Consider the following 27,298-nt stretch of genomic DNA (forward strand, 5'->3'; position numbering starts at 1 on the left):
TGTTTCTCTATATTTTCTAAAGGAGCAAATTAATTTTTAAATTGAGCAAATGACCTGTTCTTCCAAAGTACATGTGAAAAGAATATGGTTACAAATGACTATGATGATCAAGAGACTCTTTGCACAAATTTTTTTCATTTGCTTAAAATATCTGACAAACTTTTCTTAGTAGAAAATCTGTAGCATCAAATAAATTTTTGGAGAATGACATCTTCTGGAATAGGGCTGTAATTCTATGAAGAATAAACCAAACATAACAAAGCAGCACATTTTATCATACCAAAAACAATCAAAAATTAAACCTGACCAAACTAATTTAAACATAGATGACTTCCATTCAGAACTATAGTGGTGATAATTCTGATGATGGTTTCTGAATGGTTTCACATGTCCACACATCCTTCTTCTACCTGTAATTTATATAAGAAAAAGAAAATTCCTCATCTTTCCTGATGACTTTCATAGTGGAATTTAGTACACCTTACCATATTTGAAATATCATGATGTGTGAAATTGACATGGTGATAAAATGCCTCTAAAATTTTTGTTGAGCAGTTGCTACTTTTCTGTTGGCTTCGGTCATGAAATTGACTCACAGCACCATGAGATCAAGATATGTGTCTTCCTGGCTTTCACGTTCAGTCAGTCCCACCACCAACACAGGGCTTGATTAACAGCCACCCAGTAGAGTTAATTGAATGACTAAGTAAGTAATGACTAAGATTAAGTAAATAATGACTGAGCACTGGCTGCTTTCTGTGTATGTATAATTGACATAATTGAAGGGTCAATTTCTTACCCCATAGGAAAGCAAGGCTGCTGCAAAGATAAATAATTATCTTTACCTGAAAACCCTGAGCACCACTAGTAATGTTTAAATGCAGCCTTGACTATTAGCAAAACAGATTAATCCATCCCTCATGCCACTGTACTTTTCAATAAAATATCTTTAATCAGCATCTTAGTTAATATTACTTTACTAAAATCAATCTTTTCCTATCTTGCAAACAAACCCACAAACAAAACAAAAAGACAAATATGTGTGCTGAAAATTTCATTCTCTAGACAATTCTTACATTGTCTAGTCCTTGTTATCTCTGATTTGCTCTTAATGAAGCGCACTAGCCTCCAGCCCACTTTTCACATGTTATAAAGAGCTCTGCCACAATCCGTCATTTACTTCTGTCTGTTCAGTATTATTCATGCTGTCATGTAGAACTGAAAGCTAGTTTCTCAACAGTTACCTGAACTACTAATATTAATATAACTTTCTTTGTTGAGTGTATGGAAGATGTATACAATATGTGCTCACAATTATGCAGTATAGGCTTGCTGTTATGAGCATTTGGATTTTTTTTTTTAATGACTGTGATTTGAGCATCATAGATTACACAGCGTGTTTAAATTGAAAGAAAATGAGGATTTTCAATATTGTAATTTGTGAGGTGAATTGTATTTTATAATATAATCTTCTGTTTGGTTTGAAAATTGTTTCACTTGAAGTCCAGGTGGAAGGGGGTGGGGGGCAGAGGACGAGCAAGCACCCACTCCTTGATTGGACGGGATGCTTGCAGTGGCCTCGGCACACTGGCTGGCTGGCAGCAGCTCTGCTGTGCTTACACACGCATCAGCATGGCTCCATTTCCAGTGACTTTGGCATGTAGGATGATTAAGGGTGATGGCTTTCTCTTACTTGATTAAAATTGGTAGAAACATAGACAGTCCTCCAGTTATTTTTTATGCAGCTTGCTAACTATTGTTTTTCTTTGTAAATGGACATTTACTACCTATTTAGAGCAATAAAATACCTCAAAGCAAACATTAAGCAAAATGTAGCTTATCTATCACATGCCCAACTCCTCCTGATAGTAATAACCATGAATGCAGTGTCCATTACATGGTAAAGTCTACATTTTTACAAGTTGCTTTATAGATCCATTTTGTGATCACTAATAAACCTATTTCCAAAATATCCAATTAAGAAAGACCTTAATGAAAGCCAATTACTCAATGCCCTAAATTTGCTCAATTTTATATTTGAGGTACTGAAATGTGTTTTAAATGAGTCACATTATATACATTAGTGCTAAAAATGGCACCTTCGTTCAATACCAATTCACCCACAGTAACACTTATGGGCAATTAACATTTCATTTTGCATGCTGCATTCATCAGTAATGTGCTTTTACTTATTGTAATGTTGAAAGAGTGTAACTACATTTATAGTAAATGCCTTTATTACTAATCAAGCTGGACTTTGCTCAACAACAGACCTGGCACTTTGTATGCGGGTGATGTGCCCGTTCATGTCCCAGTAGCAACTTTCAGAAGAATAAGCTGAAATGTGTACCAGGAGGGGAAATTAAATGTCTCGGTAGCATTTTAGGTTTAATTTGGAAACAGTGCAAGAAAAGATGGGCCTACATGAGAGTGCCAGGTCTCTATCCTTTATAAAATTTTATTTGAAATAATTTGCGAATTCCAGGAAAGCTGTAAAACTGGGACAGAAAGGAAAGTATTTACCCTTCCTTCACCTTCCCTAATATTAACAACTTACACAGACAGACTTCAATGCTAAAAACCAGGAAATTAACATTGAATGTTAGCCTACAGATTCTCATGCAACTTCCTCTAATTTTCCCCCTATTATCCTATTTTTGCTCCAGGATCTAGTCCAGGATCCTTGATTGCATGTAGCTGCTGTGTCTCTTTAATGCCCTTCCACCTGGCATGGCTCCTTGCTGCTACTGCTGCTGCTAAGTCGCTTCAGTCGTGTCTGACTCTGTGCGACCCCAAAGATGGCAGCCCACCAGACTCCCTCCTCCCTGGGATTCTCCAGGCAAGAACACTGGAGTGGGTTGCCATTTCCTTCTCCAATGCATGAAAGTGAAAAATGAAAGTGAAGTTGCTCAGTCGTGTCCGACTCTAGCGACCCCATGGACTGCAGCCTACCAGGCTCCTCCATCCATGGGATTTTCCAGGCGAGAGTACTGGAGTGGGGTGCCACTGCCTTCTCCAGGCATGGCTCCTCAGTCTGCTCTTAATCTTTCATGACTGTGATGCTTCTGATTTCTTACAACACCTGATCATTTTATAGATACCACTCAGTTTTGGTTTTCCTGGTTTTTCTTCTGATGAAATAGAACACATGAATTTTTTTGGCATGAAAATCACAGAAGCAATGTTGTGTCCTGCTCAGTTCATAGTATCATGGAGTACATGAGGTCAGGATGTCTCATTACTTGTGATATGGACCCTGGATTCCTGGTACATGTGGTGTCCTTTGAGTTTCTCCTTTGCAAAGTTACCTTTAGCCGAGGCTGATTTTCCCTTAAACTTTCCCCCACTGATGCAGCATCCATTTCCGCATCTTGCCTCCTCCTGTCATTACTGTGAAGTCTGCCTCATGATGCTTTGTATTCCCTTCATTCCTTCCACATTTATTAACTTAGATCTTTCCCTAAGGAAGAGCTGCCATTCTCCACCATCTAAGTATTTAATTATTCATTGATGTTAGTATGGACACACGCTTGTTTGGTTTATTCAGTGGGTCACGATCCAGTCCCATGACTGTCTTCTTTGTTACTCAGATTGTTCCATATTTGGCCTCCTTGGTTATGGCCTCCAGGTGAGGCTTATAGATGGTCACAGAGGATCATATGATCAAATCACTGTTATGTATGAAATAGATAATCAACAAGGACTAACTGTGTAGCACAGGGAAGTGTGCTCAATATTTTGTAATTACCTATAAGGGAAAAGAATCTGAAAATAAGTGTATGTATATATATATATATATATATATATATCTATATCTGAATCATGTTGCTGTACACCTGAAACTAACACAACATTCTAAGTGAATTATACTTCAATTTTTTAAAAGTAAGTACACAAACAACCAGTTGAAAGTCAAGGAAAAACATTAGCTATATTTTTTAGAAATAAAGTATTGACCCTGGTATTTAATGAATCGCAAGTACTTCTGTATATTCCTAGCAGAAAATGCCTAATGGATAGTTTTCCATGTGAAACATTGTTCTCTTCACACCTCCAGTTTTAAGTAAAGTTCAGTTCAAGTCTTATTTCCCTTCCCTCTCCTCTAGTTTAAGAAGAAACTTCTGACTTCTTTGACTTGGCTGTTTTAAATAATCCATAGTGCTATCATCAAAGATAAAGTCAGATACTGGTTAAAATGGTAAGGACAGGGTTTGGTTAGTAATAAATATTGCAATAGGGGAAAGTGTCTAGCATTAGCTGAACTCAACTTGCATTGTAGGGGGGTGACTGGCATCTTATGGGGGGGGTGTTCCTTAGGAGGGGTGCGTGGAGGCTCAGCAGAGTTAGGAAAGGGAAAGTGATCAGGGTTACTCAGTACAGGTGCGACTAGGACAGCGGTGTCCGCTTGTTGGCCATTTCCTTTCCTCAGGGATTGACAAAATGGTAAACTATTTTGGCAACCTTGAGTTTTCCCAAGGTAGGCACTTTAAGGGGAGCTAGTGCCATGGCAGGGATATTAGAAACTTTTTAAATGTTGGTTCAGGTCTTTCCAACAAGAATGAGGCCTAGTGGAGAAGATGGAGAGGAGGAGCCTGCCTAGCATTTGGATGAAGAGAGGATCTTTGCTCCATATCCTCTGGCTCTTTGTCCTTTTGTTGGTGGTTTTTTGTTTGTTTGTCCTGTTCTGTTTTGGTCTAATTGACAAAAAAATATGATTTTATTCTGCAGACACTAGAGCACTGAAGTTTCTCAATCTGTTTTTAAGAACGTCTGTTTTGACACAAAGGTTTTTACCTCATCCTCAGGCGGGCAGGTTATGACCTGTGAGTGTGTGTCCACCACAGGGAGCTCTGCAGCCGTGACTCCCATCTGCTTTCCTGGTTGCAATTGCACATCCCCATGGACAACTTGTATCTTCAGAGCATTTCAGTGGGTACAGTGCATTTGTCAAAGTGATTGAAGAGACCAAAAATTTTCCCCTAGGAAACATTTTTGTAAGGCACTATGTAAATATGGTGTTCTAGAGATAATGAAAAATCTATCAATATTTGTAAATATATATAGTATATATATGTTTGTAACGTGTATATATTCCTGTGTAGTTGATGTTGCTTGTGTGTGTTTATCTGCTTCTGGGTTTTATGTACTCTGTGTATGTTTTCTTGTACAGTCACTTGCCTGAATTATAAAAGACACTTTATACTTTGTTGTAAATTTTAAAAGGCAGATTATTTTCCAAGCAAGGCAGATTATTTTCCAAGCGAGATACATTGTAAAAACTTGGTAGACTCATTTGGACTGCTGAATTCTCAAAGTTCCTCCCTGTTCCAAATTCACTTTATTTATAAATAACATGTATTCCAAAGCCACCTTATCACAGCCTCCTAGATGTCTTACAAATCCTAATGCTGCAAGTAACTTTCAACAGTACCTGTATAAAGGTACACAGGATACGTTAAGTTTGGCATTTATTAAGTGCTACATAGGTGTTAATTATTATGCATTTCACCTAAATCCAAACAACTGATTGACTCATCAGTGATATGTAGGCAATAATTTTCACACATTTCATGTAAATAGAGAAACATTAATTACTTTACTACAAACAAAGCATACATTCCAAGAATCTTTTCCAAAGCAATTACCAATCAATTGGCAAAACAGGATTGGGACTCTGAAGGTGTCCGTGACTTTGATCAACATTCTCTATGTATTAGATGGAGTAGTTCTCAACATCGGAAGAAAATAAGTCAGCTGTGGTTGCCCAGCCCCCAGGTCACGTGATTCTGGTTAAATGCGAACACGAGGAATTTCAACTTTAAATCAACGTCTCCTCCGAGCTGGTGGAAGATGTCGTTAGAGTTGGTAGTTTGAGAACTGTTAGGCTCTTTGCTTGTTGTCCAGAGGATGCAGTTGGGGAGGGCTGTTGGGAAAGGAGGTGGATTTGTGCGTAAAAAGTGTTTAAAAAAAAAAAAAAAGGTGTGAAAGCGTAAAGAGTGGCAGCCAGAGGCGCGAGCAGACACAGGGAGATGGAGGCGTCCAGAAGGTGGTGAAAGTGAGTCACCGTGGGATAGCAAGGTGAGTTCTCAGCCTCAGTAAGCCAGAAACCACCCAGCCTTCACATCTTGACCTCATCTGATGCCGTGTTGAAGTTATTGACAAGGAGGTCATCTCAGTGTTGATTTCCTGAAAAGAAATAAACGTTTAAACGTGTGTTTGCAAAACAAGTACTCGCTCCACACTGTATCACCTAAGCAAAAGCTAAAACACGAATATCTAAGTTTCTTTAACCAATGGCAATTTTCAAGTTAATTCTTCTAAATGTAAGTGACTGGATTTATTCATTCCTGGTTTATGATGTACACAGAAACCATGGGTTCATATTTGTCTATGACTTAAATAATTATTTTTTGCACACCATTTTCACTCTTCCATCTCTTTGTTCTTGAAGTTGAATAAAAGGCATAATGTGGTGTTCTTTCAATTCTATAATGTGACTCCTTTGAAGGTTGAGCAAAAGCCTAGTGTGCTGAGTAGGCTGACTTCAATCCAGTTGAATATTCTCTGAGATTTAAAATGTATCAAGACCCTGGGAATTAAATACAAGTAGTGCTAATGTGAATATACACAAAGATTTTCACCTGGGGAGGCGAACATGCTCTCAAAGTGGTGTAATAACAAAATATTCATTTTTTTAAAAAGACCTAACAAGTTAAATTATTTACTGTGATTTATTTGCACAATGAATACAGTTTTTTAAAAAACTTGTTTTTATTTGTTTTCATTGCTTTATTCCCCACTTGGCACATTGCTTTAGTTTTGTTTTCCAGTTTGTGCTTTAGTTAGTTTTGTTTTTAACTGGCAAATATAATTTTTGATTTCCTTTGTTCACCAGGTCAATCTACTGTACTTTAATTCAGTCAGACTGTTTTGACTTTGCTTATGGGTGTATATGTATATGTGTATATTCCATTACTTTAACAGTTATTTGCCTGATTTTTAACTTCCATTTGTCTTGGGTTCATCTTTGGTATCTCACTTTTGGGTATTTCTTTTAATCTCACTTAATGCCATAACAAACCACTTGTGGAATCGTCGGAGAGGGAGCACTGACTCCAAGACCCTAGACTGCCAGAGAACTAACCCTGCTGCTAAGTCACTTCAGTCGTGTCCAACTCTGTGTGACCCCGTAGACGGCAGCCACCAGGCTCCCCCATCCCTGGGATTCTCCAGGCGAGAACACTGGAGTGGGCTGCCATTTCCTTCTCCAATGTGTGAAAGTGAAAAGTGAAAGTGAAGTCACTCAGTCGTGTCTGGCTCTTCGCGACCCCATGGTCTGCAGCCTACCAGGCTCCTCCGTCCTTGGGATTCTCCAGGCAAGAGTACTGGAGTGGGGTGCCATTGCCTAGGGGGTATCAAATATGAGAACTCACACAGAGGAAACCACTTGAATACAAGACCCAGCATCACCCAACCACCAGTAGCACCCTGTGCAGAACACCTCCTCTAAACAACAAACAAAACAAAAATACAAACCGAATCATCAGCATACAGGATTACCAACTCACTCAGCCTTGCCCATCAGGAGAAACAAACAAACAAGTGAGCAAAAATCTCACCCTATTTGAAGCTTACACAAACCACTGGACCAACCTTAGGAGGGCAGAAGCCAAAAGCAAGAAAGAATTCAACCTTGAAGCCTGGGAAATGGAGACCTCAAACACAATAAGTTAAAAAAAAAAAATGAAAAGGCCGAGAAATACTATACAAATGAAGGAACAAATTAGAAACACAGAAGTCCAAAATGAAGAGGAAATAGGCAAACTACCTGAAAAGGAATTCAGAATAATGATAGTAAAGATGATCAAAAACCTTGAAAACATAATGGAGAAAATGCTTGAATCAATTAACAAGATCTAGAAGAATTAAAGAATAAATATATGGAGACAAACAACACAATTACTGAAATGAAAAATACTCTAGAAGAAATCAATAGTAGAATATCTGAAGCAGAAGAACAAATCAGTGAGCTGGAAGATAACTTGGTGGAAATAACTTCTGAAGAGCAGAATAAAGTAAAATGAATGAAAAGAACTGAGGATAGTCTCAGAGACTTCTGGAACAATATCAAACGCACTGACATTCGAATTGCAGGGGTCCCAGAGCAGAGTAAAACAAAGTGTATGAGCAAATTTTTGAAGAGATTATAGTTGAAAATTTCCCCAACATGGAAAAGGAAATAGTCATGTCCAAGAGCTGCAAAGAGTCCCATACAGGATAAACCCAAGGAGAAACATGCTAAGACACGTACTAATCAAATTAACAAAGACTAAACACAAAGAATATTAAAAGCGACAAGGGAGAAGCAACAAGTAACATACAAAGGAAACCCCATACGTTTAACAGCTGGTCTTTCAGCAGAAACTCTGCAGGCCAGTAGGGAATGGCAGGATATATTTAAAGTACTGAAAGGGAAAAATCTACAACCAAGATTACTGTACTCAGCTAGGATCTCATTCAAAATTGATGGAAAAATAGAAAGCTTTTCAGACAAGCAAAAGTTAAGAGAATTCAGTACCACCAAACCAGCTTTACAACAAATGTTAAAGGACTTATATAGTCAAACAATACAAGAGAAGAAAAAAGATCTACAAAATCAACCCCAAACAATTAAGAAAATGGCAGTGGGAACATATGTATATCAATAATTATTTTAAATATAAATGGATTAAATGCTCCAACCAAAAGACACAGACTGGCTGAATGGATACAAAAACAAGACCCACATATATGCTGTCTATGAGAAACTGACTTCAGACCTAAAGACAGATAAAGACTGAAAGTGAAATGGAAAAATGCATTCCATGCAAATGGGAAGCAAAACAAAGCTGGAGGAGCAATCCTCATATCAGACAAATAGACCTTAAAATAAAGAAGATTGCAAGAGGTAAGGAAGAACACTACATAATGATCAAGAGATCAACCCAAGAGGAAGACAACAATTGTAAATATCTATGCACCCAACATAGAAGCACCTCAGTATATAAGACAAACACTAACAGACATAAAAGGAGAAATTAACAGTAACACAGTAATGTAGGAGACTTTAACACCCCACTCACACCAATGGACAGATCATCAAAACAGAAAATTATTAAGGAAACAGAAGCCTTAGATGATACATTAGATGAGATGGATCTCCTTGATAACTTCAAGACATTCCATCCAAATGCAGAAGAAGACACCTTCTTCTCAAGTGCACATGGAACATCCTCCAGGATCGACCACATCTTGGGTCACAAGTCAAACCACAGCAAATTTAAGAAGATTGCAATTGCATCAAACGTCTCTGACCACAACGCTATGAGACTAAATATCAATGATGAGAAAAAAACTGTAAGAAACACAAAAACATAGAGATTAAACAATACATTCCTAAATAGCCAACAGTTTGCTGCTGCTGCTAAGTCGCTTCAGTCGTGTCCGACTCGTGTGACCCCATAGATGGCAGCCCACCAGGCTCCCCCGTCGCTGGGATTCTCCAGGCAAGAACACTGGAGTGGGTTGCCATTTCCTTCTCCAATGCATGAAAGTGAAAAGTGAAGGTGAAGTCGCTCAGTCGTGTCCAACTCTTAGCGACCTCATGGACTGCAGCCCACCAGGCTCCTCCGTCCATGGGATTTTTCCAGGCAAGAGTACGGGAGTGGGGTGCCATTGCCAACAGTTTACTGAAGATCAAAAGGGACATAAATTTTTTCTAGAAACAAATGACAATGAAAACATGAAAACTCAAAACCTTATGGGATGCAGCAAATGAAGTTCTAAGAGGGAAGTTTATAGCAATCCTACCTCAAGAAACAAGAAAAACATTGAACAGATGACCTAATTTTATGCCTAAAACAACTGGAAAAAGAAGAACAAAAACCCCCAAAATTAGTAAAAAGAAAGAAATCATAAAGATCAGAGCAGAAATAATTGAAAAAGAAATGAAAGAAACAATAGTGAAGATTAATAAAACTAAAAGCAGGTTCTTTGAGAAGATAAACAAAATTGACAAACCTTTGGCCAGACTCATGAAGAAAAAAAGAGAGAAGAATCAAATCAACAAAATTAGAAATGAGAAAGGAGAGGTTACAACAGACAGTGCAGAAATACAAAGGATTATAAGAGACTATTATGAACAACATAATGGCAATAAAATGGATAATCTGGAAGAAATGGACAGATTCTTAGATAAGTCCAATCTTCCAAGACTGAACCAGGAAGAAATAGAAATTATGAACAGCCCAGTCACAAGCACTGAAATTGAAGCTGTGATCAAAAATCTCCCAAAAAACAAAAGGCTGGTACCAGATGGCTTCACAGAATTCTATCAAACATTTAAAGAAGAGCTTAATGTTTATCCTTCTAAAACAAAAAATTGCAGAGGAAGGAACACTTCCAAATTCATTCTACGAGGCCATCATCACCCTTATATCAAAACCAGACAAAATACAAAAAAAGAAAACTATAGGACAATATCACTGGTGAACATAGATGCAAAAATCCTCAACAAAATTTTAGCAGACAGAATTCAGCAGCACATCAAATACCTCATACACCATTATCAAGTTGGGTTTATTCCAGGGATGCAACGATTCTTCAAGATATGCAAATCAATCAATGTGATACACCATATTAACAAATTGCAAGATAAAAACCATATGATAATCTCAATAGATGCTGAAAAAGCCTTTGACAAAATTCAGCACCCATTTTTTATTAAAACTCTTTCAAAAAATGGGCACAGACAGAACCTACCTCGACATAATAAAGGCCATATATGATAAGCCTACAGCAATAATTATTCTCAATGGTGAAAAACTGAAAGCATTCCCCCTAAGATCAGGAACAAGACATGGGTGTCCACTTTCACCACTGTTATTCCACGTAGTTCTGGAAGTCCTAGCTATAGCAACCAGAGAAGAAATAGAAATAAAAGGAATCCAGATTGGAAAAGAAGTAAAGTTCCCACTGTTTGCAGATGACAAGATACGATACATAGAAAACCCTAAAGATAGTATCAGAAAACCACTAGAGCTACTCCATGAATTTAGCAATGTTACAGGATACAGAATCAACACACAGAAATGACTTACATTTCTATATACTAACAATGAAAAATCAGAAATAGAAATTGAGGAATCAATCCCATTCACCATTGCAACAAAAATAATCAAATATCTAGAAATAAGCTTACCTAAGGAGTCAAAAGAACTGTACCCAGAAAATTATAAGATGCTAATGAGAGAACTCAAAGGCAACATAAACAGATGGAGAGATATTCCATGTTCCTGGGTAGGAAGAATCAATATTATGAAAATGACTATACTACCAAACACAATCTACAGATTCAATGTGATCCCTATCAAATTATCAATGACATTTTTCACAGAACTAGAATAAAACATTTCACAGTTCATAAGGAAACACAAAAGAACCCCGAATAGCCAAAGCAGTCTTGAGAAAGAAGAATGGAGCTGGGGGAATCAACCTTCCTGAGTTCAGATTATACTACAAAGCTTCAGTCATCAAGACAGTATGGTACTGGCACAAAAACAGAAATATAGCCCAATGGAACAGATAGAAAGCCCAGAAATAAACCCATGCACCTATGGGTGCCTTATATTTGACAAAGGAAGCAAGAATATACAATGGGAAAAAGACAGCCTCTTCAATAAACGGTGCTGGGAACACTGGACAGCTACACGTAGAAGAATGAAATTAGAAGACTTCCTAACACCACACACAAAGATACACTCAAAATGGATTAAAGACCTGAATGGAAGACCAGAAACTATAAAACTCTTAGAGGAAAACATAGGCAAAACGTTTGATGACACATATCAAAGTAAGATCCTCTATGACCCACCTCCTAGAGTAATGGAAATAAAAACAAAAGTAAACAAGTGGGACCTGATTAAACTTAAAAAGTTATGCACAGCAAAGGAAACTATAAGCCAGGTGAAAAGACAACACTGAGACCTGGAGAAAATAATAGCAAATGAAATAACTGACAAAGGATTAATTTCGAAAACATACAAGCAGATCATACAACTCAATACCAGAAAAACAAAATGAAAAAGTGGGGAAAAGACCTAAAGAGACATTTCTCCAAAGAAGACGTAGAGATGGCTAACAAACACCTGAAAAGATGCTCAACATCGCTCATTATTAGAGAAATGCAAATCAAAACTACAATGAGATATCACCTCACACCAGTCAGAAGGGCCATCATCAAAAAGTCTACAAGCAATAATTGCTGGAGAGGGTGTGGAGAAAAGGGAATGCTCTTGCACTGTTGGTGAGAACGTAAATTGATACAGCCACTATGGAAGATGGTATGATTCCTTCAAAAGCTAGGAATAAAAGCACCATATGACCCAGCAATCCCACCCCTAGGCATATACCCCAAGGAAACCATAATTGAAAAAGACACATGTATCCCATTGTTCATTGCAGCACTCTTTAGAATAGCTAGAACATGGAAGTGACCTAGATGTCCATTGAGAGATGAATGGATAAAGAAGTAGTGGTGCATGTACACGATGGAATATTACTCAGCCATAAAAAGGAACACCTTTGAGCCAGTTCTAATGAGGTGGATGAACCCAGAAGTCAGAAAGAGAAAGATAAATATCGTATTCTAACACATATATATGGAATCTAGAAAAATGGTACTGAAGAATTTATTTACAGGGCAGCAGTGGAGAAATAGACATAGAGAATAGACTTATGGACATGGGGAGAGGGGAGGAGAGGGTGAGATGTATGGAAAGAGTAACATGGAAACTTACATTACCGTATGTAAAATAGATAGCCAACGGGAATTTGCTGTATGACTCAGGAAACTCAAACAGGGGCTCTGTATCAACCTAGAGGGGTGGGATGGGGAGGGAGATGGAAGGGAGGCTCCAAAGGGAGGGGATATATGTATCAGTTCAGTTCAGTCACTCAGTTGTGTCCAACTCTTTGCGACCCCATGGACTGCAGCATGCCAGGCCTCCTTGTCCATCACCACCTCCCAAAGTTTACTCAAACTCATGTCCACTGAGTCAGTGATGCCATCCAACCATCTCATCCTGTCGTCCCTTTCTCCTCCTGCCTTCAATCTTTCCCAGCATCAGGGTCTTTTCCAATAAGTCAGTTTTTGCATCAGGTGGCCAAAGTATTGGAGTTTCAGCTTCAGCATCAGTCCTTCCAATGAATATTCAGGACTGATTTCCTTTAAGATGGACTGGTTGGATCTACTTGCTGACCAAGGGACTCTCAAGAGTCTTCTCCAACACCACAGTTCAAAAGCATCAATTGTTCAGTGCTCAGCTTTCTTTATAGTCCAACTCTCACATCCATACATGACTACTGGAAAAACCATTGCTTTGACTAGATGGACCTTTGTTGGCAAAATGATGTCTCTACCTATGGCTTATTCATGTTGAGGTTTGACAGAAAACAACAAAATTCTGTAAAGCTATTATCCTTCAATAAAAAAGTTAAAAAAAAACTTCATTTTTAAAAAGAAGCTAAAGTCCAATACCAAATTATGTTTTCCAAAGGTATTTGGAAAATGGGAATTCTCAGTAACATAAATTAGAGTTTACAGGGCTTCTGACTGTTAAGCCAGTGGTGAATCTATGTACTTGCTATGTTCTCAAAACAAGATTCTCTACCTCCCCACCAAGAAAAAAAAATATCTCACCCAAACTGAGAATTTTAAAATGTGTTGCAAACAAATTGTTGTGATGTAACATAAAAACACATTGAAGCTAATGGAAATTCGGATGCCTATTTCAAAAGGTAAGAAGCAATATTTAATACACTCAGTTTATCAAAGTGGTCTCATCATTAGAATCATGGGAATCTCTTGTGTGATAATTATTGTTCTTATTCCTTGTAATAGTAAAACCAAAGCATCTTAAAGGCGGAAGATAATTATATTTTAGATCAATGGCTTTTTAATTGCTATACATCTATCGTGATGAGTGTATCGGTAAGTGTTTTAAATGTAAAACTGGATCTTGAGAGATGTGAGAGTGGTGACATGAGAAGAAATTTCATGAGAATAGTAAACTGTAGGGGAGTATGAAGGTATGTAGGGGAAGAGGAGAGAACCAGCAGATAAAACAGAAGTAGAACAGCTGGAAATCGTTGATTAGTTTGTTTACTTTGCCTGGTGTGGCTCCCAAAAATCACTGTGAAGTTAAGACTTAAAAGAAATGAACACACATTTTAAATGTATGAAATGCAAATAGTGGGTTCTGAGGGAAATCTGAAGGGGGAGTTGTCAATCTGAACTTGCGCATAGAGCACCATGAATCTTGTTAAATCCCTTTTTGATTCAGCCACTCCTGGCTTTACCCGGAGAGTCTGCATTTCTTTTCTGCTTCCACCGGTGCCATGGTTGCTGGTTCATGGACCACATTTTGAATATTGAGGTTTTAAACAGAGTGTGTACACCCATGAGTGGTTTTTGAACAAACAGTTGGGAGGGAACACAAAGAAGTATCAGAATCCTGTCAACATGCCTTAGGAAATTTTGTTGAAATAGATGCTTTTTGAGATGCTATATCCTTTTTCTCATGAGGCTTTTCATCAGGAAGAGCAGAGTTCAGATCGACATTTAAGTCTCCAAATCCTGTCGATGCTGCTCAGTGGAAAAACAGGTAAGTGTAAATACTAATAGATGGTCAGGTAGAATCTGGGGGGAAAGAAGATTTAAACTTGACATGTTATTAAATATTTAGACTAACACGCCTTGGGATTTTAGGTCTTGGAAATTCCCGGGCAGAATGAATTTGGGAGTGATGGGTGTCATTTCACTCAATGGGAAGTTGCTGCTGTAGCTTGGTTTGCTCCTGCCGTACATTCTGTCTGCCTGGGAGACCAAGCACAGCGAGTTTTCTCAGCAAATCGTGTTAGTTTGAACAGATGTGAAAGTCTTGACATTTTATGACATATAAACATTTGTTTTGAAAAAATGTTTATTTTTTTCTGCCAAAACTAAACCCAAGTCACAGAGTTCCTGCCTCTCTCAGCTGGAGTCTTGGTTCATGTTGCTCATTACTGCACATGTTTACGGATGTGGGTTCTCTTGTGAAACATCAAAAATTCATGGATAGAAGCACAGATTTTTAAAATGTATCAGAATGAGAAAGGTAATGGTGTCTTAACATGAAGAGACCTTTGTCCCTGTGATGTAAAACTATGGCAGGATTTCCTGACATTTGTGTAGTATTTTCCTTCTGGGTATGACTGGTGTGACAGTCCTTGAATGGATGTTGTTTTCCTGTGACCTTTCAAAGGTTAGCCATGTATAAGATTCAGGAGTGGGTGCACACACATCTGGTTTACCATTTCTCAAAGAATTCTTTAACTTAGGACTTTACAAACTAACAGGTAATTAGCTAAGAAATACTCGGTGATATCGGCGATAGGTGATGGATGGGTATATCTGCTGAGAGACCTCTGTGATACATTTATACTCCTGAAGTCTAGTAAAGTGATGACCGCATGCTGCTCCCAGTGAGGAGCCAGTGCAGCTCCCCCAGGGCCCTTCGTGGTTGTCTTTTCTTAAATCTTTGCCCATTCTCAAGTAAGTCCCATTCTGGTACTTAACTCCTGGCCACAGGTTCTTGCACAACTTCTGTATTTTCTCTGTGCTTGACCATCACTCTGTTCGATAATTTATCCCCCCAAAATAAAAGATTTTAAAATTTTGTATTATTTATTTTGCTTCTTTAAAAAAAATTACAGTATAGGTTATTTACAATAATTCAAGTATACAGCAAAACATTTCAGTTATATATATATTCTTTTTCAGGTTCTTTTAAATTCGGGTTATTACAAGATACTATAGTTCCCTATGCTATACAGTAGGTCCTTGTGTGTCTATTTTATATAAAGTAGTGCATATCTGTTAATTCCTAGCTCCCAATTTATCTTCTCCCTGTTTCTCCTTTGATAACCATAAATTTGTTTTCTATATCTGTATTTGTTTTGTAAATAAGTTCATTTGTATCATATTTTAGATTCCACACATAAGTGACATATAGTATTTCTCTTTGTGTGTATGTACATATAATATTTATATAATAGATTATTACTCAACTATAAAAAGAACAGTTGCTCCGTCTGAAGCAACATGGGTGGAGCTGAAGATGATCATATTAAGTGAAGTGGTCAGACGGGGAAAGACAAATATCATATCCCCTTCTTTTAAAAGCCCTCTACGAATTCCATAGGGAGACCTGTTGGCCGGCTGTGTATCATTGCACCTCAGTTTTCCTGGGATTCCCAATTTGTGCTGTATTCTCTATTTGTTCCCACAGTCATCTTGGCTTACTCTCTATGTTGAGCCATTTTCACTTTTTGGCAGTTTCTGAAGTTTTGGGGGATTTTTTAAAAGTCCCAAAGCTTAGACTGTACTCTGGAACAATTAAATCAGAATCCTTGGGGTGGGGTTCTGGTATTTTGATGCATTGGTATTTTTTTAAAAACTCTTTGAGAGATTCCAACATGTAGCCACGTACAGCCCGGGTTCTGAGGGACCACACGCACACGCACACGCACACGCACACACACGGCATCGTTGTTGTCAGGGGCCACACTGGCTGTCCTCTGTGGAGCCTCTTGGATGACAGGCAGTGGCTTTCTCTGCGCACCCAGCCTGCAAGCCAGTGGGGGCCCACAGTGGCCACTCTAATTCCTGACAACCCTAGGCCTCTCTGGATGGATCTACCTCCCCTCGTATTGCTCTGCGGTCATTTGCTGACCTAGAGAGAGGCTCCAAGTTTTCAGCTGAAATAGCTGCACTCAGGGGGCATACGGAAAGCTGTTCTTCTAAGATAACAGAACAAGTCTTATGTCTCTGGTCTTCCATTTTCTTTTGAAACTTTTTCCTTTTGCCAAAAACATTGTGCCAAACTTACAGCCATATTTTCAACCAAAGGTAGCAGGAGCCTCCCAGAGAAACAAACTGTAAGTCATTTTTCCACCCACTAGAGTAAATTAAAATCAGACCATTTAGTGAGGCTTCTATTTAAAGGTACTTTTTTCTATTTGTGTTTCATGAGAAAAAAAATAAGCAATTCATCTACATGTATTCTCCCATCACTCATCGGGAATAAACCTGCCACACCGAGGAGATTGCCTGACTCTGCTGTTGGACTTTAATCTGCGTCTGGCTTGTCTTGATATCTACAAGGGTTGCCCCCTCGGAAAATCTCAGTAAATGCTTCTCACAAGGATTTCTACTGATCCTAAATTTGGTTAGAGATTTGTAATTCATTCTGATTTTTTTTTTTTTTTTGGTATAATCAGTGGATATGGTGAGCGAGACGCTTGCTTGAAGATGTGTGAGTTACATTGCTTTTGCTTTCCTGATATGTTGCTGTGCAGAATCGATTAGGTTTCTGGCAGTAACAAATATGGTGTGTGATAGATGCTTGATAAGCATGTTAGGCCAAAGGCCAGGAAGAACACAGAAGATGGAGGAGATATTGTGATTCACCTGTGGCTTCACTTCCAGCTGGCCCTTGATGGGTGGATGGGATTTGGACAGCAAGAAAGTAGTGGAAAGGAAGAGAGAGAATCAGGAGTGAATGTGGCAGTGCTGGGGAGGTGGGGGAGGGCGTGGGGTGTTGAGTCAGTTCCCCTTTCATTATGTGCAGATGTGGAGAAATTGGATAAATGAAAAGGGAGATGAAAATTGTACAATTTCAGTCATTTCCTCAGCAGTCATCTCTCCGAAGGTTGGTTCTGTAGCTACTGGCAGGTGGCCAACTTGCTAAGTCCTCTGAAATTGACAGAGAAGCCAGATAAATATCCACTCTTGGCAGCACTTCCCTGACAGATGGTCTGGCATTCATGGTGTAATCGGAGGCAACAATGGTCGCGCTAAAAACTCTCCAGCCTAGCATCGCCTAGTTACCGCGTGCAATATATAACTAGGGTTTCAACGTGCTCGCAGTTACTGTGGTGGAAACAAGGGAGATGAAACTGCATATAATAACCAAGAAGTTGCATCCCCATCCAAGGGGGTGAATGTTTCTGATGGGGGTGCATATAAAGCTACTTTTCAGACTTAAAGTGCAAAAATAGAAGAAAGTGGGCAGAGTTGTAATTGTTGGTTATTTTTTCATCAAAATGAATGCTGACGGTACACTTGTGACCTTCAGATGAAGTGGAAAATTCATGAGCTTCTAAGAAATGTCCTTCGGTAGCTTTTCAAGTCTTTTGGTCAGCAGCTTGGGTTTCAGTGCCAAGAAAAAGTCAGATATCTTGTAGTTTGTTCAGTCACTCAGTCATGTTCGACTCTTTATGACCCCATGGACTGCAGCACGCCAGACTTCCCTGTCCTTCACTATCTCCTGGAGTTTGCTCAACCTCATGTCCATGGAGTCAGTGATGACATCCAAGCATCTCATCCTCTGTCACCCCCTTCTCCTCCTGCCCTCAATCTTTCCCAGCATCAGGGTCTTTTCCAGCGGATGGCTATAACTGTTTGTATCACTACTTTCTGACGCTCGCCATGCCCTGTACAAGGATAAAGGACAGTGTGGCACAGAAATGGCAATGTGTCCTGGGGAATTAGACAGTGGCTGAAGCTAGACAGTCACTTAAACTGGGTCGTTGCTCATGGCACTACTACTCGACTTCAGTTGCCATTTCTCTTAATGAAATCCCTCCATTGCTAATCTGATTTTGAAGAAGCTATTGTGATTTACCAACATTACTTATTCCAGTTCCCTACAGAATGTCTTAGCAACTTAAAAAATAAAAGAGATAATCTGAAGAGGAGACTATCAGCTGTAATTATATCGAAGAATGTAAATAAATGCCTTGCAATAGTGAAGATGTTAATGAAGACGGTAGGGTTGATGCCTAAATTAAGATTTTAAGGAGGAAAGTATGGGACTTCATCAGAAATAGAGTAGACTAAGGAAAAAGAATTATCGATGCTTCCAAACCCTTGAGAGTCATGAAGCCATCTATTACCACAGTTGCCAATATTGTCAGTAGAAACTGTTTGAGACCTGTAGCCATAGAATAATTACAGTCTTCTTCTTCCTGTTTGAAAGGAGGTCGTGATCGATGGTAGAATCCATAACTTTATTTCAGTTTTAGCTAGGAAGCAGATTGTACCTCTTTTTGTCCATAGGTCTAATTATTTGTTTCCAAAAAAAATGTTGCTTTATATTGATATTTTTGTTTCCACTGTCTATTAAAGAGAAATTAAATAAGGGAAAAATTTATCTGTGTCCCCTCAATAGATTTATACCTAAGAAGAAAATCCATCCTAGGATTCTCAATTTCTGAGTTAAATAATACAAAGTCATTTATGAAGGGACCTTATCCCTAAGAGATAAGGGGTCCTCCAAGCTCTGCTTCTTCCTGGTTCTTTCACAATCTATGTAAAAGGGTGCTTCTTATTGCTGAACAAAAAGGTACTGATCGCTGAACCCATGCCAGGCTCTGTGGTTTTTTTTTAAATTATTATTTAACTGGAGGAAAATTGCTTTACAATATTTTGTTGACTTTTTCCATACAGCAGCGAAACCAACCATAATTACACATATCTCACCTCCCTCCCTCACCCTCTCCCCTCCCCTCGCCCCGAGTGTCAGGCTGAGCTCTTTGTACCGCACAGCAACCTCTCAGCAGCTAGCCATCTTACATATGGTGGTGAGTACATGTCAGCACTGCTCTCTCCATTCACCCCACTCTCTCCTTCCCTCACTGTGTCCACAAGTCCCTTCCCAAATCTGCATCTCCATTCCTAGAGCCCGTTATACAGAGTGAGGTAAGTCAGAAAGAGAAAAACATCACATAGTAACACATATACATATGGAACCTAGAAAAATGATATTGATGAACCTATTTGCAGGACAGGAATGAAGATGCAGATAGAGGCTCTGTTTTAGATAGTGGAGATACTAGATCATTTCGGGGCAAATGATTCAAGGGAAGTTTCAAGAAAGCAGGGCTTTGCTCTGGCTTGGATGCTGTCAAAAAATGCAGGGAATTCTGTGTTTGTGAATCTTCAACTTACCTAGGAGTGAAGAATAAGGACTTTGCTGACAGTCCAGCAGTTAAGAGTTCACACTTCCAGGACAGGTGTGTGGGTTTGATCCCTGGTCAGGGAACTAAGGCTTCCCAGGTGACTCAGTGATAAAGACTCTGCCCGCAATGCAGGAGCCCTGGGTTTGATCCTTGGTTTGGGAAGAGCCCCTGGAGAAGGAAAGGCAACCCGTTCCCGTATTCTTGCCTGGAGAATCCCATGGACAGAGGAGCCTGGTGGGCTCCAGTCCATGGGGTCGCAAAGAGTCAGACATGACTGAGCCACTGAGTGCCCACACATACACACACACAGAGGGAACTAAGATCCCATGTCATGGGGTGGCCAAAACAAGTTAAAAAAAAAAAGAGTGAGGCCAGGGCTGGGGTAAGCAAAGAAGCAGGAACCATCCATTTCAGCTGGGAGGGAGGGGAGTCGGGATCTTTCTGGTTTGCAGAGTTTTCTGTCTGTGCTTAGGCACCACTGCAAAGTAGTATTTGGGGGTCACATTTTCTCACAGTCGCAAGTGCCTTGTCGGAGGTTGGTGTCCTGTGAAACAGTTGGTATTGGCCAGGGGAACAGGCTCAGCTGTAAAGTCAAACCAGCTCCAGAAAATCTGTTCTCACCGATGGATGACGTCAAGTGTGGAATGGAAAACAGGGCAGAGATATCAGGGTGGCGGTGCTGCTGGAGATCGGGCGGACAGAGGGCTTCCCTGGAGAGGCGATACTGGAACTGGAATCAGTAAAACGAGACAACGTGCCGTGTGGCTAATTCCAGGGATAATAAGATGATTCAGGCAGTGGAGGAGCAGATGCAAAGGGCCTGGGCAGGAGTGAGTCTAAACACTCTGGTTGCAGGCACAGCCATGGTGCAGTGGTGGGAGTTGTTGATACAGCAGCGGTGGTGGAGACTGCAGTCACAACAGAACCGAGGCACGCTGCTCATAAAACAGCAGCTGCAATCGACTGAATGCCTATTTTGAATGCATGTAACTTTTCTCACTTTATCCTTAATAAATTGCTATGTTTCATAAATGAAATAAGGTGCAGAGCAGTATATAAAATATACTCAAGTGGATGGTAACTCACATACATGTGTCCTTTTTTTCCATTGCTATGTAGTAAATCACCCTAAAAGTTCACATTGGCTTGTTGTCTTAAGCTGCTGTATTATTTCTGTGAGTCAGGAACACGGGTACAGATTCTCTGCTTCAGGGTCTCTCCCAAGCCTCAGTCAAGATGCCAGAGCCTGAGGTCTCAAAGTGAAGGCTTGAGTGGGGAGGGGTGTCCTTCCAAGCTCATTTATATGCTGTTGTTAGGATTCAACTGAAGGGTTGTTGGGCGAGGGGGTCTCAGTTCCTCACGGGCCGTTGGCTGCAGACTGCCCTCCGCTAGGAGCCACATGGCTTTTCTCTCCTTGGTGGTGTTGCTTTAGTCACTAAGTCATGTCCAACTCTTGTGACCCCATGAATTATAGCCCTCCACGTTCCTCTGTCCATGGGATTCTCCAGGCAAGAGTACTGGAGTGGGTTGCCATTTCCTTCTCCAGGGTATCTTCCTGATCCAAGGATCGAACCTGGGTCTCCTGCACTGCCGGCAGACTCTACCATCTGAGCCACCAGGGAAGCCCAAAAACATAGAGTGGTAAAACACTTCTAAAATTGCATTTAGGGCAGTTGTATTGAGATTAATTAAGGTTTGGTTTATGACCCAGAGTCCACAAGTAAAATATTACCCAGTCTGACAATTTAGGGGAAAAGTAAAGATTCAAGAGTTCAAAATACAGGGGAGTCAGTTTTTAAAAAGCTAGGGATTGGAGTCAAAAGAGCTGATACATTTGATTTAATTCTCTACCTGAAAAACCCACAGGGCCCTATTTATCTACAGCCCATGGCTATGTCTTCTGTCTGTTATGACCCTCTCAGATCTGAAGTTTATTCAGCTCCTATGGCAGGTTATCTTCCAGAGATTTTTCTCTGGGATACAGTTATTTTTATTTCCACAAATGCAGAGTCGTCAGTGGTCCGCGTTACCTGACCAAGACCACACAGAATGTATCGACTGTGTCTGAAAGGAAAAAGAAAAAAATTGAGTCAGAGACTAAAACTTGTCTGAATGTCATTGATGCTGGTGCCAAATTGAGGATTGAAAGTAAATGACCTTGAATCTTTAATATTTCATGATCTTAAACAGATGAAAGGTTATTAGGGCAAGTGCTAGAATAAAGCACATAAATTCAAGATGAGGAGTGACGGTCAGCACCAGGCCAGGTGAAGTTTTCAGGCTATTAAAATTCTCTTTGGTATGCACCCTGCATCCCAGCCTGCCTTCAGTCTCTGCTGCATTTAAGCTGGGGATTCCTCTCCACTAGAATTAAACAGTCACCGCTGAGGCTAAGGCAGGCGCTGTGTGTGCAACACACACCCACAGAAACAGCACACCGCGTGCACTCACACCTCCCTTCACCTTCTCCCCTGCCACGCCTCCCCCCAAACACGCCTGCTCTCCAGCCCCACCCCCGAGTCCCCATATATGTCTGTGCGTGTGCATGTGTGTGGACACACACATTACTTGTGGCCCTCACAACTTCCCGAATCCCATTTCACATGCTACCCTCAGATGCCCAAATCCCCTCACTCATCCCTCACACAAGCCTCCCTCATGAACACCCCTACTTCACACCTTTCTCCATGCGTGTATTCCCTGCAAGTGTCTCCCCCACATATCCCCACCCAGAGACATCCACACACACTCACTGTCATATGTGCCTTCACTATCAGACACACCCCCGCCCCCGCACGTCCATGTACTCCCAACATGCATACGTTCTGATGCAGGACAGTAAGATTTAACAGGCTTTTAGGAAAATTCACTAAATTCAAAACTACGTATTTCATGAAATTAAAAAGAATCGTGAGTAACACAGATTATACAAGTAGGTCGTCTTTTTTCTTTGCTTTTACCCATTTTAGAAGTTAGGCTAAAGCTGTAATTACTGAATGTCACACATATTCAATAAAACTAAGCTTCTCCAGTATGCAGTAAAATTAGCTTTTCAGCTGCACATAAAAATAAGGGCTGTGAAACTACCTTGTCAGCGGTGGTTTTATAGAATGCTCTGTCCACGTGAAAGTTAATGCTCCTTGGGTTGACATACGGAACTAATTTGATGGATGTATGTTCAAATGAAATATGTCTCAATGATTCACAGGCTGGGTAACACTGAGAGACTAGCTGGTTGGATGGAAATTTTTTTTGTATAAATCAAATTATTTTTATGATGGAAGTACTTAGGGACCAGCACTGGAAAGACTTGGAAATTGAGACTGTGAAGATAATGTTTATTTTAAAAGACAAATAGCACTGCCAGTTTGACTTGTATTTATTAAGGTTTACACAATAATACTAGATACAGCTACAATTCTGTGGTTACACCTATGTTAGGTTCTCGTGGAAGAATGCATTGATTTTGTGTAGAAGCCTGTATTTATGTGTTTCATGAGCAGTGTTTATCCTGTTCTCTAAGTACCTTGTTGCTATGATTTGCATAAAGCGGAAGTGATCTTACCATATGCGTTCTTTCTAAAGACTGTGTTGTTGTTTTTCGGTTCCCAGGCGTGACCGACTCTTTGTGACCCCGTGGACTATAGCATGCCAGGCCTCCCTGACCCTCACCATCTCCTGGAGTTTGCCCAAGTTCATATCTGTTGCATCAATGATGCCGTCCAGCCATCTCCTCCTCTGATGCCCTCTTCTCCTTCTGCCCTCAATCTTTCCCAGCATCAGGGACTTTTCCAGTGTCTGTTCACATCAGGTAACCAAAATACTAGTTTCAGCTTCAGCAGTCCTTCCAGTGAATATTCAGGGTTGATCTCCCTTAAGATTGACTAAAGACTTTACAGTTTGCAAATTGGAGTGTTTTGGAAGGTATCAACTCTTCCATAAAACACAGGCATGCAAAAAAAAAAAAAAACAGGAATGTCTTCTATTCTCTGGAATTCCCTATGGAATATGAGAAATTAAATCTCTACTGAAAGACATAATCTCAGGAGACATTTTACTAAATTCTCACAATACATCAGTGTGTCTGATGAAGACAACTGGCTTACAGCTGAGCTAATTGAAATCATGCAGCTCTGTCTTTAGTTCTGATTTTTGGCCATTGACCAAAGTCATATTAATGAGTCCCAGTGATGAGTACCAATGGAAGTCAGATTATTTACATGTGATGTTATAATTGTTAGAGATATCTCCAAAATAGTGCATATTCATGTGAAAAATTATAATAATTATTAGCCTGCCATGAAAGCATGTTATTTAATGTAATAAGCTGCCCTTTCACATAATATTTTGATTATCTGTATATCAGTATTATTCATACTGCCTAAGGGGGTTGCTGACCCACATTCTAGATGAGTTTGCTGGAAGGCTTTATCAGGGACTCAGTTTTCAACAACAAAATGCTTGGTTAAAAGGTAGAAATTAAATTTACCAACACAGTGTGGGAGGGTGACTTGCCGGCTTGCTCAGTCATGTCTGAATCTTTGCAACCCCGTGGACTGCAGCCCGCCAATAGGCTCCTCTGTCCGTGAGATTTTCCAGACAAGAATACTGAAGTGGGTTGCCATTTCTTCCTTCAGGGGATCTTCCTGACCCAGGGATCAAACCCGCATCTCTTGTGTCTCTTGAATTGGCAGGCAGATTCTTTACCAGTTCACCTCCTAGGAAGCCCAGGAGGGTTACTTATAAAGATGAAAAAAATTCATTGCAGAGAACAGAAAATGGATAGAGCTAGAACTGAATATCCTGTACACACAAACCAATAAAGATTTCCACTTAGCTGTAAGTAAGGCTTAAGAGCATCCGTGTTAGAGAGGACCTAAGTGTTTCCATTTGCCAGATTATCTCAAAATAGTCCCTAAATCTTTTTGGCACAGAGTGGCAGAAGTCAGACCAACAACTGTTTGAAAACCAGTTGGGGGAAGAAAGAGAACTTAACTGTCAGAGTGGATTCTTAAACAATGCAGAGTCTGGTAGTCCAGTGATTAGAACTACACGCATCCACAGCCAAGGGCCTGAGTTCCATTTCTGATCTGGGAGCTAAGATCACATAAGCCACAAGGCCAAAAAAAACAAACCAAAAATAAACAACAACCAAAAAAACCCCGTATACCACCTGTTTTAATCTAATTGGCATGCAGTCTCTGTCAGCAACATAGAAGTGTAATCTTGGGGGACACATTATTTAATTTATATCATGTTAAATTGACACTGGATTGTTTCTAATGATATTAATTGACTTTGCAAAAAGAATTAATCCAAAAAAAGTGTATCCCACAATCGGGTTAGCATTATTAAACACAGCCACAATTCATGATTTATGCTATACAGATGTATCAGGGGGTGACGTATGTGTGTATATAGTCATATAAATTTGAAGCACAAAATATTTCTTGTTCAAAACATTTTTAAACTGTTATACTTTTATTCATAATAAATAAATATCTTCCATTAGGGGTACTCTTTATCTGGATATGACATGCTGTAGGTTTCAAATATTATACATTCCAAACATTAATAAAGCCCATTTCGTTGAGAAAAACTTGCAAGAAGCAATGTAATAATGTATCTTTCCATCATACGTTATGCATCTGCTTTAGGAAAGTAATCGTGTTTATGCATTTAATACATTTGGCAACCAATTTATCTGTTAATAACATTATGATATTTTATTATCTATTCAGTTTATATAAATTGTGTTCAGTGTTAGTGCTATGAATTAAAAGTGTGATATGAATGGGAATGAAGTATTTCACAGTTATGTAGATTGTGAAGATAATGTTTTCCCTGGCATGATTATTTCAGGCCATTTCCTTTTTTTCTTCAAGTTTTATTCTTCTTAAAATTTTCTCTGTAAATCTCTGCGTTCACTGATACATTTGACTATCTTTAAGACTGTCAGAACAAGCATTGCTAACCTAAATAGCATAGCTATCAAAACATTAGATTTCTCCAGCCATATCAACTCTAAGTCACATGAAGGTGTGTCGTGATGCTGGCGTGTCTAGGCTCTGCTGAACTAACTAGCTGGATTGTGGTTGGTTGTGTTGATTCAGAATGAGAACTGGGTCAGACACATGGTGAGATGAAAGGGGACCAAGACACACAAGAGGCAGGAGCCATATTTGTAAGTTTTGCATTAAAAAAAATAGGCTAAAACCCACCAAATCTTCATTCAGAAAGCTGTCCCTAATACACTCCCCATTTCTCACTGTCCCTTTGCTCTGTCCCTGTACTTTGTCCTCTTGTTGTTCATTCGCTAAGTTATGTCCAACTCCCTGTGACCCCATGGACTATGGCAAGGTGGGCTCCTCTGTCCATGGGGTTTCCCAGGCAAGAGCACTGGAGTGGTTGTCATTTCCTTCTCCAGGGGATCTTCCCAACCTGGGGATCAAACCTGCATCTGCTGCATCGCAGTCAGATTCTTTACCACTGAGCCACCAGGGAAGCCATACTCTGTTATATGTGCCACCTAAAACTCCTGCTCTTCTTAATTCTTTTAGTGCCTTCAACCAAAATCTAAAGCCCCATTGCATGAATTCTGTCTTTTCTGTATCTGTTTTTCTCACGGACAAAGTGGAGGTCCCATATGGGTGGTGGGGTCTGTTGATGATGTGAGGGCATGGATGGATTTGTGGATGAGTACTAGCTGTGCCCCTGGGGCAAAACCTTCACCTACCTTCTCAGGTTCCCAGAGATGCCTTCTTCTCTATGTCTTTGTGGGATGTCATCTCGCCTATGCCGGACTCCTGAAATTGAGTGAATCATCAACTTCAGGGGGTGAGACTTGGCTTTCTTCGTGCCTGTTGAAGGGTCTTGGGGGGCATTAGCTCCCTCGAACAGGAAACAATTAACAGGAATTGAGAAGATGAATTCCTCCTTGTTTCTCTTCCCCAAGATGAGATTCCTCCTAGCAACACTTGGAGAATTTCCCAGCGCTGACGAACATTCCTGTGATCTGCCTTGTCTTTCTGTGCATCCCTGCAAAGCAACAGGCATCTCTGTGCAGAACAGCTTCCCTTACTTCCCTTTCTTTCCCCTTCCCTTCTCATCTCTGGGCCATAACCATATGAATAATGTTTTAGCATTTGAATCCTTTCCTTGGGCTTTCTTTTCTGCTAAATCTCACAGACAAAGACAA

The 27,298-nt window shown here is 39.8% G+C and overlaps 1 protein-coding gene across 2 annotated transcripts in view; it reads left to right on the top strand.

Moving 5' to 3' along the window:
- CNTNAP4 (contactin associated protein family member 4) overlaps nucleotides 1-23,943 on the top strand; it is a 313,027-nt gene extending 289,084 nt beyond the window's left edge. The window contains exon 24 of one of the 2 annotated variants that reach the window (XM_061386803.1): nucleotides 23,713-23,943. In XM_061386803.1, coding sequence (XP_061242787.1) covers nucleotides 23,713-23,842 — 130 coding nt within the window. In that variant the 3' untranslated portion in view covers nucleotides 23,843-23,943. The remainder of the gene's footprint in view (nucleotides 1-23,712) is intronic. The other variant, XM_061386801.1, reaches the window with a different exon arrangement.
- The last annotated feature ends 3,355 nt before the right edge of the window (nucleotides 23,944-27,298 follow it).

Source organism: Bos javanicus, chromosome 18, assembly GCF_032452875.1.
Source record: "Bos javanicus breed banteng chromosome 18, ARS-OSU_banteng_1.0, whole genome shotgun sequence".
NCBI lineage: Eukaryota > Metazoa > Chordata > Mammalia > Artiodactyla > Bovidae > Bos > Bos javanicus.